Source organism: Capricornis sumatraensis, chromosome 19, assembly GCF_032405125.1.
Source record: "Capricornis sumatraensis isolate serow.1 chromosome 19, serow.2, whole genome shotgun sequence".
Taxonomy (NCBI): Eukaryota; Metazoa; Chordata; class Mammalia; order Artiodactyla; family Bovidae; genus Capricornis; species Capricornis sumatraensis.
The window spans coordinates 34463033-34479894 of record NC_091087.1 but is presented as its reverse complement, the minus strand read 5'-3'; the positions used below and the strand labels follow the sequence as shown (position 1 = coordinate 34479894).

The following is a 16862-nucleotide window of genomic DNA, read 5'->3' as shown; positions in this document are numbered from 1 at the left end:
ATGCCGCCCCTTCCTGGTGCTCACCAGCCTGAGAACTCGCTGATACCTTTTGTTCTCAGAGGGCGGGCTGGGGTGGGAGTGAGGGTTGGCTGGTCGCCCACATCTGGTGGGGAACATGGCCAGAAAAGCTGAGAAAGGAGATGAAGGACACTCACCACCCTGTGCTCTTCCACCCTAGCATGCTCATCTATTACCTGCAGAGCATTGCAAGATCCTTAAAACTCAGCAACCACCAGCTCAGAATGCAGATCCAAAATGCAAGTATTGTGTAACCTTTGCCGTTGTGAATGTGTGTCAGCCACCTGACTGATGTCCCTGGCCAGGAAATACAAGTGAGGTCATGCTTGGACTCTTGGCCCTCCCTCCCCTAGTCAGGACCTCCCAGGGCTATATCGTTACAAGAATACCCAGGCCCTCTGTTGTCAGAATGAGCCTCCTATCCCAGAGGCTTTGCTGATGCCCTCAGCACTTCAGCATCCTCTCCTGTGGCCACACGGGGCTTACAATGGACTAGGCTCTACTCCTGGCTCTGCTGACTGGGAGGCGAGAAAGGATTCCTCCCCAGTCCCATGTCAAGTTGGAATCTGAGTCCAAAGACACTGTTTAGACTCAAAGACCTACCTTTTCCCTATCTTTTAATTTCTGGTGGTCATTGCAGTAAGTCCCCTACATAACGAACAAGTTCTGTTCAGAGTATATTTGTAAGTCCAATTTGTTTGTAAGTCCAAAAAAGTTAGCATAGGTACCCAGCTAGCATAATTGGCTATATATCACTGTTCTGTCATAGGTTTATCATGCTTTCCTCATAAAAAGTACATAACAAACAGACATACAAAATAAAACATTTTTAATCCTACAGTACCCTGAAAAGTACAGTAGCACAGTACAGTAGCTGGCTCACAGGGGCTCTCATCAGTGAACAGGCAAGAAGAGTTATTGACTGGAGGAGGGAGAGGAGGTGGGAGATGGTGGACTGAAGGGTCGTGAACAATAGGAGGCGGAGGGTAGGCTGAGGTGTTACTCAGGCCGGACGTTGATGGGATGCGTGTTCACATCTTTGAAAGTATGTAACTTGAAGTTTTGTATGTAGGGGACTTACGGTACCTTCTCTCCTGTCTGGGGCTCAAACCACAGATCTCAGAACAGTCAGAGAATGACCAATACTCACCAATCTTTCCACAATTTCTCCTCCTCTGCACGCATCCCAGGTGTTCCCCTAGGCCTGGGACTAGGAGGAGGCAAGCAAGGCACCAGGGTGCCCAATTTAGAGGCACGGACTCTGAAAGTCACATCGACCCTGTGCTCTCACAGCCCCAAGAGTGAGCTCCTCCTTAAATTTGGCCCCTGGAGATCTCACTTGCTTCACCCCAGCCCCAGAACCCCATGTGAAAAACCCCCACCTTTCTTTTTAAAAAACTCTCATAAATATCAATTAATGTGAAGAAACACTAACTTATTTCATAACAAGTCAAATAAAAAAATGTGTCTGGGGACTTCCCTGGCAGTCACTTGGTTAAGACTGGGTTTCCACTGCAGGGGGCACGGGTTCAATCCCTGATGCAGGAACTAAGACCCTACAGGAGGCATGGCTTGGCCACTAAAAAAAAAAAGAGAGAGAGAGAGAAAGAAAGGAAAGAGAGAGAGAGAGAGATGCAGCCAGAGTTGCAAAGTGCATTTTTATGAAAACACATCTCCCATGTGGTGGATCATATGTCTCTTTTGTGTCTCAGGCAAAACATTCTTAGCAGAATCTCAACAAAATCTATCAAAGAGCTGCCCCTAAAAGTGACACTTGCCAGGGATTAAAGTTCAGCTTTCGGGTGTTAGCATGTATTCATTCAAGTCACAGGCTTAGGGTCAGCAGATGCTGTCCTCAGGTGATGGTAGCAGCTTGGCCATGGCCCAGCTACGAGCAATGATGACCCAGCTATGAGCACCTTCCCCAGTCCCCATAAGAATAGTATTTGTCACTCCTTCTTGCTAACTCCAGAACAAATGTATGATTATCATTTATATTTTAGGCAAGATCTGAAGATAGGAGAAAGGTTGCCCAAATGGTAGAAGGTAAGTACAAACAAGAGTTCCTGATGTCTCAGTTGGTGGGCATTTTTTAAAAAACAGCAGTTTAAGGTTCAACACTAACAAAAACAACAACAACAAAACTTCCTACTCTAGTTCAGTTTTCACAATTAATTAGACCCAATAAAAATCTAGGGATAGGCAAATACCCGGGGGTCCGGTGGTTAAGATTCTGTGCCCCCAATGCAGGCGGTGTAGGTTCGATCCCTGGTTGCGGAACTAATCCCACATACCTCAAGGTGTGGTCAAAACTAAATAAAATAAAAATGAAACAAAAACTATAACCTAAAGCCTTCTTTAAAAAATAATCTTAGGATATAAATGTTGGTCTGTATCTATAATTTTTACATCACAGACCTAAGCCTGTGAATAATCCCTAAACATGTCTGAAATCAGAAGGAAATATTGAAATAGGCAAGAAAAAAGCAGTACAAAATTCTGGAGGAAGCCCATAAGAATGTCTTGGCCTTGTTCACATTTGTGTACTTCCTCTCAGTGGCTCATTTCTTCCTTGCAAGATGGTCTCCTCCCCTGCCTCTGCCCCTTGGGTCATTTCCCCTATGACCCTGTGGGCGCCTCTGTGTCCCCCACCTCAGAACAATGTCAGGTGGGCAGGTCCACCCATGAAAACAGATTTCCCAGTAAGGAATCCAAGCCCAGTGGGCTCACCTCTTTCTGTCTTGCCCAGTGGTTCCTGGACACACTTGTTCCCATCTAGGCTTATCCAGGGAGAAGGAAAGAACATCCCTGTAGAAAGAATGAAAATATAAGGAGGATTGTGGGCTGAAGGGAGGGGAAAGTGGATAGGTATAGCTCAAAGGAAACACATCTGCCACTTGGAGCCACTGACAAGTCATGGTATGAGCCAGAAGGATTACCAGACAATGGCAAAATTGCGTGGCTCATGTTCTCCTGCAGAAAATGAATGAGAAAATGACCCAAAAGGCTCTGTTTGCTGGTTCTTTTGTCTGCTTTTCCTTTTTTTTTTTAACTCTACGGTTCTTTGATAGTTATTTGTTTCTTTATTTGGCTGCCCCAGGTCTTAGTTTCGGCACATGAGATTTTTAGTTGTGGCATGCAAGCTCTTAGTTCCCTGACCAGGGATGGAACCTGGGCCCCCTGCACTGAGAACTCAGAGTCTTAACCACTGGACCACCAGGGAAGTCCTGTTTCGTCTGCTTTAATCCAGAACTAATTGGGAAGGATGTGTTTCCTTCCAGGAAAATGCCTGAGTAAGAGTCTTGAGGCCTCAGGGTTGTGTTCACTCCAACCACTTTCTCAGAGAGCACACCTACACATAAAAACTGCCGTGGGAAGAGGCTGTAGCTTATGTTACAAAATTCCACTCTTTCATTGTTGTTCAGTCACTAAGTTGTGTCCCCCTCTGCAACCCCCTGGACTGCAGCCCACTAGGCTCCCCTGTCCTTGACTGTTGTCTGGAGCTTGCTTAGATTCATATCCATTGAGTTGGTGATGCTATGTAACCATCTAATCCTCTGCCACCTCCTTCTCCTGTTGCCCTCAATCTTTCCCAACATTGGGGTCTTTTCTAACGAGTCGGCTCTTCGCATCAAGTGGCCAAATTCCACCGTCGTTGTCAAGCATTACTTGCCAATGGAGCATAATTCAGCTTAGTTCTGTCACGCGACTGTATGTTCCTCGGTTCTTTGTCTCGTCACAACAAAGATTTGGAGTGACGGACATGAAAGCCCCCTCGGCGTGTCACAGCTCTCAGGTCTTGGATAGACCGTGTTATAGCTCTCAGGTCTCGAATGGACCATGCCATAGCTCTTAGACAAATCAGTGTTACAGCTCAGTGTTACAGCTCTATTTTATTTAGAAGATAGCACGAAAATCCATCTTCGAGGCGTGAAGGCACATCGATCCAAAGGCATGAGGAGAAGAGCGCCCCAGCGCGCAGGAGAGAGAGAGAGAGCTAGCTTCGGCTCCTCTATTTATATGTTTCTCTCTCCCTGGGCCTGTCCTATGTAAATTGGGCCAGCCAGGAGTGTTGTTTGTTTTACCTGAGGTCCTCACTCCGGTCCTGGGACCTTCTTTTGTTTCATTTTCGTGGGCTTTTCCCTTCCTTGTCTTGTAGCCACCGCCATTTTGGACTCCTTTTCCCTGTTTTACCTACCTAACAGTTCCAGTTGCCTTCAAAAATTGAGATTTCTATAAATTTTCTCAGGATAGCAATATCGTCCTCTAACGTTCATTTTCCAGCCCAAGGCCGCATTTGTTTTTCACAATGTTCTCTGAATTGTTTCTAAAACATCTTTAATTATCATCCAAGCTCCACTGTATCCATTATATAGATAAACAACCAGAGCCCCAGAGCTAATGGGGCCATTAGATGGTGCAGCTAAAAAGGCTTGGAGTTCATTTGATTCCTCCTACACTCCTTTCTGGCTTCCTAGGTGGCTCAGTAGTAAAGAATCCTGCCAATGCAGGAGACATGGTTCAGTCCTTGGGTCGGGAAGATTCCCTGGAGGAGGAAATGGCAACACACTCCTGTATTCTTGCCTGGGAAATCCTATGAATGGAGGAGCCTGGCAGGCTAGAGTCCATGGGGTCGCAAAGAGTCAGACATGACTGAGCGACTAAACAACAACACTTCCTTCCAACTGCAAGTCTCAGTGAAGAAATGATTTGAGCGATAAAGTGCCACCCATCTGGCTAGGAGTATCTGCAAGTGCACACAACTCTAGATCCACCTGCGGGGAAGTCAGAATACTGGCAGTGACACCAACCTGAGTGTGTCTTTCCCTTGCCCTTCCTCTTCCTGCAGCCCGCATCCAAACCCAGGACGAAACCACCAAGAGGTTTCCCAAGGACAGTGATCTCGGCAGCCAGTTGTCCTCAGCTTACTCGGTGACACCCCAGAACAACGGCACCGTGGTCAATTTTGACTCATCGAGCAGCAGGAGTAGTAGGGTGGAGACCGTTGCTCAGCCCACGACCCCGAGCCCCCAGCCAGGGCCCGGCAGCCCCAGCTCCCCTCTTCCTGGCTTCTCCAAGACTAGGCACTATTCTACCAGGTGAGTCATCTGCAACTCAGCAGAAAATCTGCCTCCTTGGTGATACCCTCCAGTGATAGCCCGGGGCCATAAAGAGCAGCATAAAAAGCCATTACGGCTTCAAAGGCCCTAACAGTTTCCAAGGAAGTGAGAGCCATTACAGTACATTTCTGCTGAATGTCACAGGCCACTTCTTCCTGTGACAGCTGCTATTGAGAAGAAATCAAAGGACAAAGTTTATCAAGCAGGATGAATTCTTCCTTCTCAGCCTTCTGCCATGTAACCTATAAGCAAACCTTCCTGCCAGCCTAGAGTATTTATTTCTATAGCCTATGAGAAGAAAATGCCTTAAAATTTTTTTTTTCCATTGGGGACTTACTTTAATGAAGAGCGGGATTAATTTTATTTTATCCTTTAAATCAATATTTTTCTAAGATTTTTAAAAATATGGACCATATTTAAAGTCTTTTATTGAATTTGTTACAATATTGCTTCTGTTTCATGTTTTGGTTCTTTGGCCAGGAGGCATGTGGGATCTTAGTTCCCCAACCAGGGGTCAAACCTGCACCCCCTGTATTGGGAGATGAAATCGTAACCACTGGACAACCAGGGAAATCCCAGAGGGATTAATTTTAATTAGTGTGTCAGTTGTTTGCTTATCAATGGCAGCAACACTCTAACTCATGAATTCCCAAAACAAATTTATTGTAAAGAATTCTCTAGTGTCTAATTCAACAAGCTTTTATTGAGAATCAACTCTATCCTAGTCTCTGTGGTTACTGTAGCTGCAGAGATGATCAGACACAGTCTCTGCCTCAAGGAGTTGACAGTATAGTGACAGAGGGATATAGGTAATTTTTATATAATGTGATAAATGCTATACTTCTGTGATAAACATATGCTTACAGAGGACGAGGTAAGTCTACATGGAGACTGCATAAATATTTAATAGGAGAAATAATATTGGACTTCGGCCTTAAAGACTAAGTAAGAGCTCACTAATGGAGAAAAGCCAAGAATGTACCATATTATTGAGTAATAAACTGGTTTTTTTTTTACTTTTATTTATTTATTTGGCTGCTGCTGCTGCTGCTGCTAAGTCGCTTAAGTTGTGTCCGACTCTGTGCGACCCCATAGACGGCAGCCCAACAGGCTCCCCAGTCCCTGGGATTCTCCAGGCAAGAACACTGGAGTGGGTTGCCATTTCCTTCTCCAATGCATGAAAGTGAAAAGTGAAAGTGAAGTCACTCAGTCATGTCCGACCCTCAGCGACCCCATGGACTGCAGCCTTCCAGGCTCCTCCGTCCATGGGATTTTCCAGGCAAGAGTACTGGAGTGGGGTGCCATTGCCTTATCCGTTTATTTGGCTGCACCAGGTCTTAGCTGCAGCATGTGGGATCTATTTCCCTGAACAGGGATCAAACCCATGCCCCCTGCATGGGGAACACAGAGTCTTAACCACTGGACCACAAGGAAAATCCCATAAACTGGTATTGATGACAAACCACTTTTTAAATTGACTTAAAAAGAACAATTCTTGTATTTCTGGGATAAACCACACCTGGTGACAATGTATAATTCTTTTTATTTATTAAGAAACAAACTATGTTCCTGAGCATTCTTGGTTATAGTATTGCCTAAGACCTACACCAGTTTAAAAAGAAAAGTTTGCAGTTCTTAGTCAATTAAATCCCTCCATTAAAAGGAGACAATGGCATTGAAAAGAATGAAACAATGCTATTTGCAGCAACGTGGAAGGACCAAGAGATTGACATACCGAGCAAAGCAAGTTAGACAGAGAGGGAGAAATACCGTATGACACACTCTATATGTGGAATCTAAAAAGAAGTGACACAGATGGACTTCCAAACCAGAGAGAGATTCGTAGACTTAGAGAACAAGCTGATGGTCGCCAGGGAGTTGAGGGGAAAGAGTGAGGGAAGGGAGGGTTAGGAACTTTGGGATGGACATGTACACACCGCTATGTTTAAAGTGGATAACCAACAAGGACCTACTACTGTATAGCACAGGGAAATCTGCTCAATGTCATATGGCAACCTGGATGAGCGAGGAGTTTCGGGGAGAATGGATACATGTATATGTAAAAGCTAAAGTTAAAAAAAAGAGGATACACTGCAGTAGATTAAAAAAAAGAGACAATGGTATTTGTATAAAAAAAGTGGTTACCGTGTGAGGTGATGAATGTGTTCATTAGCTTGAGTGTGCTAATTATTTCACAATATAGACATATATTAAATCAAGTTGTGTACTTGAAACATATATAATTTTTATATGTCAACTATACCTCAATAAAGATGAGGTATATATTACTATACTAGTAATTGAAAAGGTCCATTACTATTCCACTATGCAGACCCACTATGATTTATTTAACCAATCTCCATTTATTATATTTTTGGTTTGGGGATATAGGGAGAATGTTATTTAAAAAATTAAAAATAAAAAACAAAAAAAAATTAAAGAATGTACCATAGCAGAGAATAAGCATGAACAAAGGTATGATATTATAAGGAAGGGAAGGATCTTTGGAAAATGACCATAGGAAAGGGAGCCTGGAAGGGCTTCCCTGGTGGCTCAGGAGTAAAGAACCCACCAGCAATGCAGGAGAAGTGGGTTCGATCCCTGGGTAGGGAAGATCCCCTGGAGACGGAAATGGCAGCCTACTCCATATTCTTGCCTGGAGAATCCCGTGGACAGAGTGCACCTGAGAGAGGGGTCTGTGGGGTCACAAAGAGTCAGACACGACCAAGCAACTGAACACACACACACACACACACACACACACACACACACAGAGCCTGGGAGGGAGGCAGGAGATGAGGCTGGAAAGAAGTGCAATGCTGAACCACTAAGGCCTTTGAGTCTGTTTGGAATTAGTCTCTTTATTATTATTATAATAAATATAGTTGATTTACAAAGTCACATTAGTAAGTGATTCAGTTATATAAACATAGATATATACATATAACTTCCCTGGTGACTCAGGGTAGAGAATCTGCCTGCAATTCGGGAGACTCGGGTTCAATACTTGGGTCAGGAAGATCCCTTAGAGAAGAGAATGGTTAACCAGTCCAGTATTCTTGCCTAGAAAATCCCATGGACAGAGGAGTCTGGTGAGCTACAGTCCGTGGGGTCACAAAGAGTCAGACAAGTGATTTTCCCTTTCTTTGTACCTCATGCTTTTGCAGATTCTTTTTCATGATAGGTTATTACAAGATACTGACTATTGTTCCCTGTACTATACAGTAGGTCCTTGTTTAAATTTTTTATCTTTTTTTGTTTGTTTGTTTTCACTCCAGACTGACCATATATTGGCAAGATCTTTTATATTTTAGTTCTAGGCTGGCTAAGTTATTGGCAAGACCATTTCTGCATTATATGGGTCAATTATTTCAATTGTACCTACACATAAGAAAGCAGAACCCTGCAGTCTTTTTATGGAGACTGGATATCAAAAAGGACGCACTGGCCCTAACTTATATGGAGAATTATATTTGATCAGAATGTAACACAGTGAAAACAATATAGATAAAATATAGGAGGGTTATTTGGCAGGGAGGATTGTCTTGTTTTAAAGACAGTAAGTTAACAGGAATTGTGTTTGTGTATATATTGGGTTCTGGCAAGGAGGAGGGATTCCAGTAGTCCTCGAGAGGTGTTGGTTGAAAAAAAAACCAAAAAACTCACAACCTAAAGTTTGATAATTATGTTTTATTCAGCAGACTTACTGAGGACTGGGCTTCCCTAGTAGCTCAGATGGTAAAGAATCCACTTGCAATGCAGGAGACCCAGGCTCAATCCCTGGGTCAGGAAGATCCCCTGGAGAAGGGAATGGGAACTCACTCCAGTATCCTTGCCTGGAGAATCCCATGTGCAGAGGAGCCTGGCGGGCTACAGTCCATGGGGGTCGCAGAGTCAGACATGACTGAGTGACTAATAAACACACACACACACACACACAGTGAGGACTATGGCCTAGGACATGGCATCTCAGATAGTTCTGAGGGACTGTTCCAAAGAGGTAAGGGAGAAGTCAGAATATATAGGAAGTTTTGCTGGAAAAAAACTGTGCAGTGGAACATCAGAGGATAACTGCCAGGTGCAAAATACAGACACCTCAACTTAATGATTTTGGTGCTTTAAAAAAATTTTTTATTGGAGTATAATTGCTTTTCAATATTGTGTTTATTTCTGCTGCACAACAACATGAGTCAGCCATATGTATTCATATATCCCCTCCCTCTTGAGCCTCCCTCCATACCTTCATCCCACTTTTCTAGGTCATCAGAGAGCACCAAGCTGAGCTCCCTATTCTTCTATGGAAAGATGCAAGAGTCTAGGCTCATTGAAATCATTCATTTGATTTGAATCTCAGCTACCTAGGGCCAGTATCTTGTTTTTCTCTGTTCTGAAATTCCCTCAGGCTGCACTGGTTTGGGTAGCTGCTGTGCCTGATGGCTTTACATTCTTGGTTTAAAGAAATGGCAGGTGACATTCTTTTTTTTTTAGTGCAACAACAGAAATGTATTGTCTCTTGGTTATGTAGACTGGAAGTCTGAGCCTAAGTTGTTTGCAGGGCCCTGTTGCCACTGAAGGCTCTAGAGAAGGATCTGTTCCAAGCCTGTCCTGGCTTCTGGTAGTTCCTTGACTTGTGGTAGCATAACTGAAGGTGACAATCTTTGTCCATACATTATGGGGAGGAACTGTCCAAGAATCTGGACAGCTACATGGCAGAGATGACCAGGGGCAATGTTCACAGAATGCACCCCACAATTCCTAGACACACTATGTTGTCCTTGTGGTTTAGTCACTCAGTCATGTCCGACTCTGTGATCCCATGGACTGTAGTGCACCAGGCTCCTCTGTCCCTGGGATTTCCCAGGCAAGAAAACTCTAATGGGTTTCCATTTCCTCCTCCAGGGAAGCTTCCCAACCCAAGGATCCAACCTGCATCTCCTGTGCCTCCTGCATTGCAGGTTGATTCTTTACCTCTGAGTCACTGGGGAAACCCCTAGGCCTAAAGAATTCTGGAGATGTTGAATGGGGTGAGTGTATTCTTCACATGAGCAGGACATGAATTTGGGGGGCCAAAAGCCAGAATGTTATGGACCAAACTGTATCCCCTCAAAATTTATATACCGAAGCCCTAACCACCTGTATTTGGAGACAGGGTCTTTAAGGAGCTTAGAGGTTAAATGGGGCCAAATGGATTAAGAGAGGTGGCTTAATCCAATAGGAAGCATCCTTATAAGAAGTGGAAGAGACACCCAGAACTCTCTCTCCTTCTGTAAGGATGGAGACAGAGGAGCCTGGCAGGCTCAGTCTTGTCCATGGGGTTCCAAAAGAGTAGGATACGACTTAGCAACTAAACAAGAACTACAATATTAGAAAAGGACTGTCAGCAAGCCAGTAAAAGAAGTCTGACCAAAACCAACCCTAAGAACACCTTGATTTTGGACTTCTAGCCGCTAGAGCTGTGAAAAAATAAATTTCTGCCGTTTAAGGCATCCAGTGTGTGCTTTTCTTTTATGGTGCCCTGCAGACTATTGGGGCTCCCCAGGTGGCAAAATTGATAAAGACCTGCCTGTCGATGCAGGAGACATAAGAGACGCAAGAGACACAGGTTCGATCCCTGGGTTGGGAAGATTCCTTGGCAGAGGGCATGGCAACCTGCTCCAGTATTCTTGCCTGGAAAATCCTGTGGACAGAGGAGCTTGCCAGGCTACAGTCCATGGGATCGCAAGAGTCAGACACTGCTGAGTGACTAACACTACACAGGCTATTACTAATACAGGGTCCTACATATTTCTTGAAAATTTTTCCTAGATGTTTATTATAATGTTATTCAAGGTGGCATTTGGAATAGGGGTTCTGAGACTTTTGCACACTTATTAATAGTGGTCCTAGCCTGCTCTTATTGCTATTGCCTCACATCAGTCTATCTTGCAGCTTCTTTTACTGAGCTGCTGCATTCAAAGGGAACTGACCCTGGTTTACCTTCATATTGGAGGACAAAGACACTACGATTTCCAAATGCTATCCTGAGGGTACAACTGGGAAGTTTAGGATAGGATAGTAAGTCCCCTGAACCAGCCAGTGTGCGGTGTGGTCAGCTCCCTGGGCAGATGAGTTTCCTGAATGTCTTGCAGGAAGTTGAGCGCTCTCCTCTCCTCTCTGGGGAGGGGCCCAGATATGTCGGGTTTGATTTGTTACAATATTGCTTCTGTTTTACCTTTTGGTGTGTTGGCCTCACGGCATGTGGGACCTTCGCTCCTCAACCAGTGATGGAACCCGCACCCCCTGCAGTGGAAACGTGGAGTCTTAACCACTGGACCACCAGGGAGGTCCCCACTGGACACTCACTGATACTTCAGAGCAGGTTTTGGTGAAAATGTAGAGGCAGCAGCCACCTGTCCTGCAACGCTTGGATGGCTTGGGGCTCTGAGAACACCAAAGCCACAGGTGTCTAACTGCCTCTGTCTTTCAGGTATCCACGTGGCCCATGTATGAGCACAAGTGACCTCCATAGGAGCAGATCCTGCACACCTGGGATGTTTACAAAGCACATTGAAGACGTTCACTCAGAACCTCTTTTCCGAAAAGATCTTCAGCCAATCAACCATGGGTCAGGGGTCTCAGCTTTGGTGCCACATAGTCCTCGGTCCCACAGCCCCAGATACTATCTCATTAATGAACGTGACTCTCAGCAAAAGAAACATTCAACTTTCTGGCCAGAAAGACATTTCAAGATAGACACCTCTGGTGACACTGCGGATATGTACCCTAGGAACATGAGACGGTGTGCACCCCTGGCCTCTCCACAGCTCAGTGAAGAAGAGGAGGAGGTTCCAAGGAGACAGGTGAGCAGACGGGCCTTCCACCCACGCTCCTTGACCGACCTCCACCGGGTGCATCATTTTTATGTTGGCGAAAGTTCAGAAAGTCAGGCCCTGACTCCTGAGCTCCAGAGACCAACACATTACACATCTTGGAATGATGGCTTTGGGGGTCAACTTGACAGGCCTATGTACATGCACAAAAAAACACGCTCCCAGAATTTGCAATACCCCCAGCATCCTCTGAAGCCCAGGGTTCAGGCCAAGTTTGAGCCATCTGTCACAGAATCTGACTTCATGTCAGCAGCATCCAGCAGGGACCAGCAGAACAGTACTTCCAGTACTTCCAGTACCAACCAGTACTTCCAGGTCACCCACAGCCAGCCCAAGTTCCCGAGGTCTGCGGGCCAGTTTGGCCGGAGGAAGGCCATATCGAGGCAGGAGTTGACGGCAGGTCTGAATGACCTGATTTGTTCAAACGTCTAGGGCTTTCTTCTGGCATCCTGTTCCTAGAAATCGCTCCTACTGGTGGAATGTGGTGTGGTTGACAATGCATGGTCCCTCCCCTTCTGGGAAGACAGACAAACACACCCAGCAGATGTGATCAGTGGGGCATATCCAGGCACGTCATCTGCTGGTTGTGGCCCAGAGACCCATTCAGTGTGACTCCAAATCATAAGCAAGCCAGGCAGCTCGTCTAATTGCAAAACCCTCACCTGACATGTCTACTCTTGTCCTGAATCTTAGGAGGGACCTGTTTGTGTTATAATGTTCTCTTGCAGCACACATAACTCAGTCCTTCCTGATAAGCACCCCAAAATGAGTTGGCTGCCCTTAAAGATTTCACAATGCTTAATTACTTCATATTAATAATCAGTTTGATAGTGACCAGAGTAAAATTTATTAAGAATGTAAGATGTTGAAGCTGAAACTCCAATACTTTGGCCACCTGATGTGAAGAGCTGACTCATTTGAAAAGACCCTGATGCTGGGAAAGACTGAAGGCGGGAGAAGGGGACGCAGAGGATGAGATGGTTGGATGGCATCACCGACTCAATGGACATGAGTTTGGGTCAACTCCGGGAGTTGGTGATGGACAGGGAAGCCTGGCGTGCTGCAGTCCATGGGGTCGCAAAGAGTCGGACACGACTGAGCGACTGAACTGAACTGAACTGAACTGAAGAATGCACCAAACTGTTTACCCAGCTATGTATCTGTATTAGGGCTTCCCCCATGGCTCAGCAGGTAAAGAATTGGCCTGCAATGCTGGAGACAGGAGACACAGGTTGGATCCCTGTGTCCGGCAAGATCCCCTGGAGGAGGAAATGGCAACCCTCTCCAGTATTCTTGCCTGAAAAGTCCCATGGACAGAGGAGCCTGGTGGGCTACAGTCCATGGTGTCGCAAAAAGTCAGACATAACTGAACGACTAAGCACACACATATATCTGTATTAATTAGTCAGGACACTTGGGTTGGAGGTAACAAAATCCCCAAGGTTTATTGGTTCCTTTAACTGGGAGGGATGAGGATCAAGCTAGCTTCAGGCTCAGGTGGACCTGGCTATCAAACATCTTCTGGATTTTGTCTTTTCACTTCTCGACTCTACTGTTTGTTGACCTTGTTTTCTCTTACTGCCTACAGGCTCTCTCCATGTAGTAGGTGGAGGAGGAATGCACAGACACAGAAAATTCCAGGTTGATGGCACCCAGCCAATTAGCCTCAAGGAAAGAGCAGAGCTATACTCACTTGCACTCCTGTCCTATTTCCATGATAACTCTTTCACTTTAAATTTATCTTTTAAATTTTCTGTCTCCTCCATTGGACTGTTGAGTTCCTCTGGGAGAGGAATGGTGTTTAGTCATTTCTGCAGCCCTGGTTAACTGATATATAACAGATTTTGTACTTGTTTTCTCCTTCTCACTACATAACAAACTTAGTAACTTAAAACAACACTCATTTATCATCCCAGTTTCCATGGTTTACCTGGATGCTCAGCTAGGGTCTCAAGCAAGGTGTCATCCAAGGGCCTGCATCTCATCTGGGGCTAGGGGGTCAACTTCCAATGTTTTGTGGCTGTTGGCAGCATTCACTTCCTTGGGGTTGTAGGACTGAGGTGTTCTGCTCCCAGAGGCGGCCTGTATTTCCTTACCACATGATCCTCTCCATAGTGTGGCTGTTTGTATCTTCAAGGCTGGCAAGAGAAGGCCTTCCCACATTTGAATCTCTCTCTTGGCAAGACGTGGACTATCTTTTAAAGGACTCACCTGATTAGGTCAGGCTCATTCAGCATAATGTCCTTTTGATTCATTCAAAGTTAATTAGTCAGAGACCTTAATTATATCTAAATAAATTCACCTTTACCATATAATAGAACCTCATCATGAGTGTGAAATCTTATCAGATTCACAGGTGCCAACATACTCAACAAAACTTTCAGGAAATGTACAACAGGGGCAGGAATCCTGGGGGGCATCTCAGAAGGCTGCCTATCCTAGGTATTTCATGAAACATCTGTTGAGTGTAAATGGATGGATGAATAAATGAGTGGACTGGAGTAATGAATGAATCATAAATGACATGGTAACAAGATTATCTTCCAAGATCTACAGCTTGTTCTAACCTCAGAGAAGAATCTAGTATAAATAATGCCACTTTAGAAGTAGGCAGCGGTCTTCCCTGGGGACTCAGCGGGAAAGGACCCACCTGCCAATGCAGGGAGCACAGCAGGAAGAGAAGCCACTGCAGTGGGAAGCCTGAGGGCTGCAGCTGGAGAGTGCCAGAACTAGAGAGAGGCCTGTGCAGCAATGAAGGCCGAGCACAGCCAGAAGTAGATGGATGAAGCTTCTAAGAGTAGAAAGTGGACCCAGGTTAGCGCTCCTCACAAACCCATGGAAAAACGTGCAGCGTTTTCACATTTCTTCACAGTGCTTAATTACTTCACATCATGCCCTCCCATACTTTGGCTACCTGATGCAAAAAACCGACTCATTGGAAAAGACCCTGATGGTGGAAAAGACTGAGGGCAGGAGGAGAAGGGGAGGACAGAGGATAAGATGGTTGGGTGGCATCACCAACTCAATGAACGTGAGTTTGAGCAATCTCCGGGAGATGGTGAAGGACATGGAAGCCTGATGTGCAGCTGTCCAGGGGTTGCAAAGAGGCAGACACTACTGAATGACTCAACAACAACAAAATGCCCTCCCGACCATGACAGACCCAGGAGGTTGTGGCGTGTTCCAGATGAAAACTTTACCCTGCCATGGGAACATCCCTTTGTGATACAGGGGCCTGCAGGAATTCGTCCATGCAGGTACTCTAGTTCACATGCTTGGTCTTGGGGCTGTAGCCTAGAGTTCCCTGAGACATTGAAAAAGCCTAGGTCTGCCCCAGGCAGCAGTACCTGTGTCTCTGTGCCGGTAGGGGAGCATTCCATCCAGCAGGCCTTGCAGCATTCCTAAGAAAACACGAGTTTAGCCAATATTTATCCAGGGTTGCAGATGTGTTCATCAGCTTTCAGTGAGCAACACAGCTCACATGCACTCCAGCACTTAGTATCGGGTATGACTTCAATTTAGAGCAATTTAACAGATGCAGAATAGTACAGAGTCTAGTGTGACAAGCACTCATACTTCTGTTATGTCAACAACTGTTGACATTTTACTTCCATCTAGTCATTTTGTTATTAAAATATTACAGATACCAAAATGTACTCTAATCCCCACGCTTAGTTGCATTTCCCCCGTGCTACTAAGAGTTCAGCATGTGTCCATTCACCACTTGTTTACAGTTATATATGTTGTATGCATGTAAATATATATGTATAAACATCCATAAACAATATGTAAGTGTGTCTTAAGTAAGTACTATAATACTGCATGTGTTGTACATACTTACCTTTTTAATGTCTGCTGAAGAAATAAACAGATCAAGCTCACTAACTGTAACTGCTATGTAGTGTTTCATCATGAATAAACTACACGATATTTATCCATTTCTTACTGATGGACATTGAAATCATTCCCACTTCTTTGCAGCTAAAAATAATGTTACACTATTTTATACACTGTCTACTGCACATGTGCCCATGTTGAGTTAGAATTGGATACTGGTAGTTTTTAAGAATTGTTTTTAAAATGATTTTTATTGAAATATAGTTTATTTACAATGTATTAGTTTCAGGTGTACAGCAAAGTGATTCAGTTACATACACAAATATACACAAATATATATTATATAATAATATATAATAATAATTACATATATAAATATATATTCTCTTTTAGATTCTTTTCCATTAGAGGTTACTACAAGATACTAAGTCTAGTTTTTGTGCTATACCACAAGATACTGAGTACAATTTCTGTTCCGTAAATCCTTTTTGATCATCTGTTTTACATGTAGTAGTGTATATATTTTGGAGCTTCCCAGCTGGCTTAGTGGGTAAAGAATCTACCTGCAATGCAGGAAATGCAAACAGATGGGAGTGCCATGCCTGGGTCAGGAAGATCCCCTGGAGGAAGGCATGGCAACCCACTGCACTATTGCCTGGAGAATCCCATGGACAGAGGAGCCCGGTGGGTTACAGTCCATGGGGTCACAAAGAGTCGGACACAACTGAGAGACTAGGCATGCACACATTACTATATATAAAATAGATAAACATCAAGGACCTACTGCCCAGCACAGGAACTACAGTCAATATCTTGTAATAACCTATAATGGAAAAGAATCTGAATCACTTTGCTGTAAAAATATTAGCGACTTAAGGATGATTCTCTTGGTCACTCCACCGCCCCACCTTTTTTTTTCTGCTGCATTGTGAGGCATGCAGGATCTTAGATCCCTAACCAGGGGTTGAACCCATGCCCCATGAGTTGGGAGCACAGAATATTACCACTGGGCCACCAA

At 44.6% G+C, this 16862-nt stretch overlaps 1 protein-coding gene across 1 annotated transcript in view; it reads left to right on the top strand.

The window, feature by feature from the left end:
- The window catches only part of TMC3 (transmembrane channel like 3), a 53938-nt gene extending 41499 nt beyond the window's left edge, over positions 1–12439 (top strand). The window contains exons 19-22 of the mRNA XM_068991452.1: positions 179–257; positions 2022–2064; positions 4868–5117; positions 11605–12439. Coding sequence (XP_068847553.1) covers positions 179–257; positions 2022–2064; positions 4868–5117; positions 11605–12439 — 1207 coding nt within the window. The remainder of the gene's footprint in view (positions 1–178; positions 258–2021; positions 2065–4867; positions 5118–11604) is intronic.
- Positions 12440–16862: the final 4423 nt, after the last annotated feature.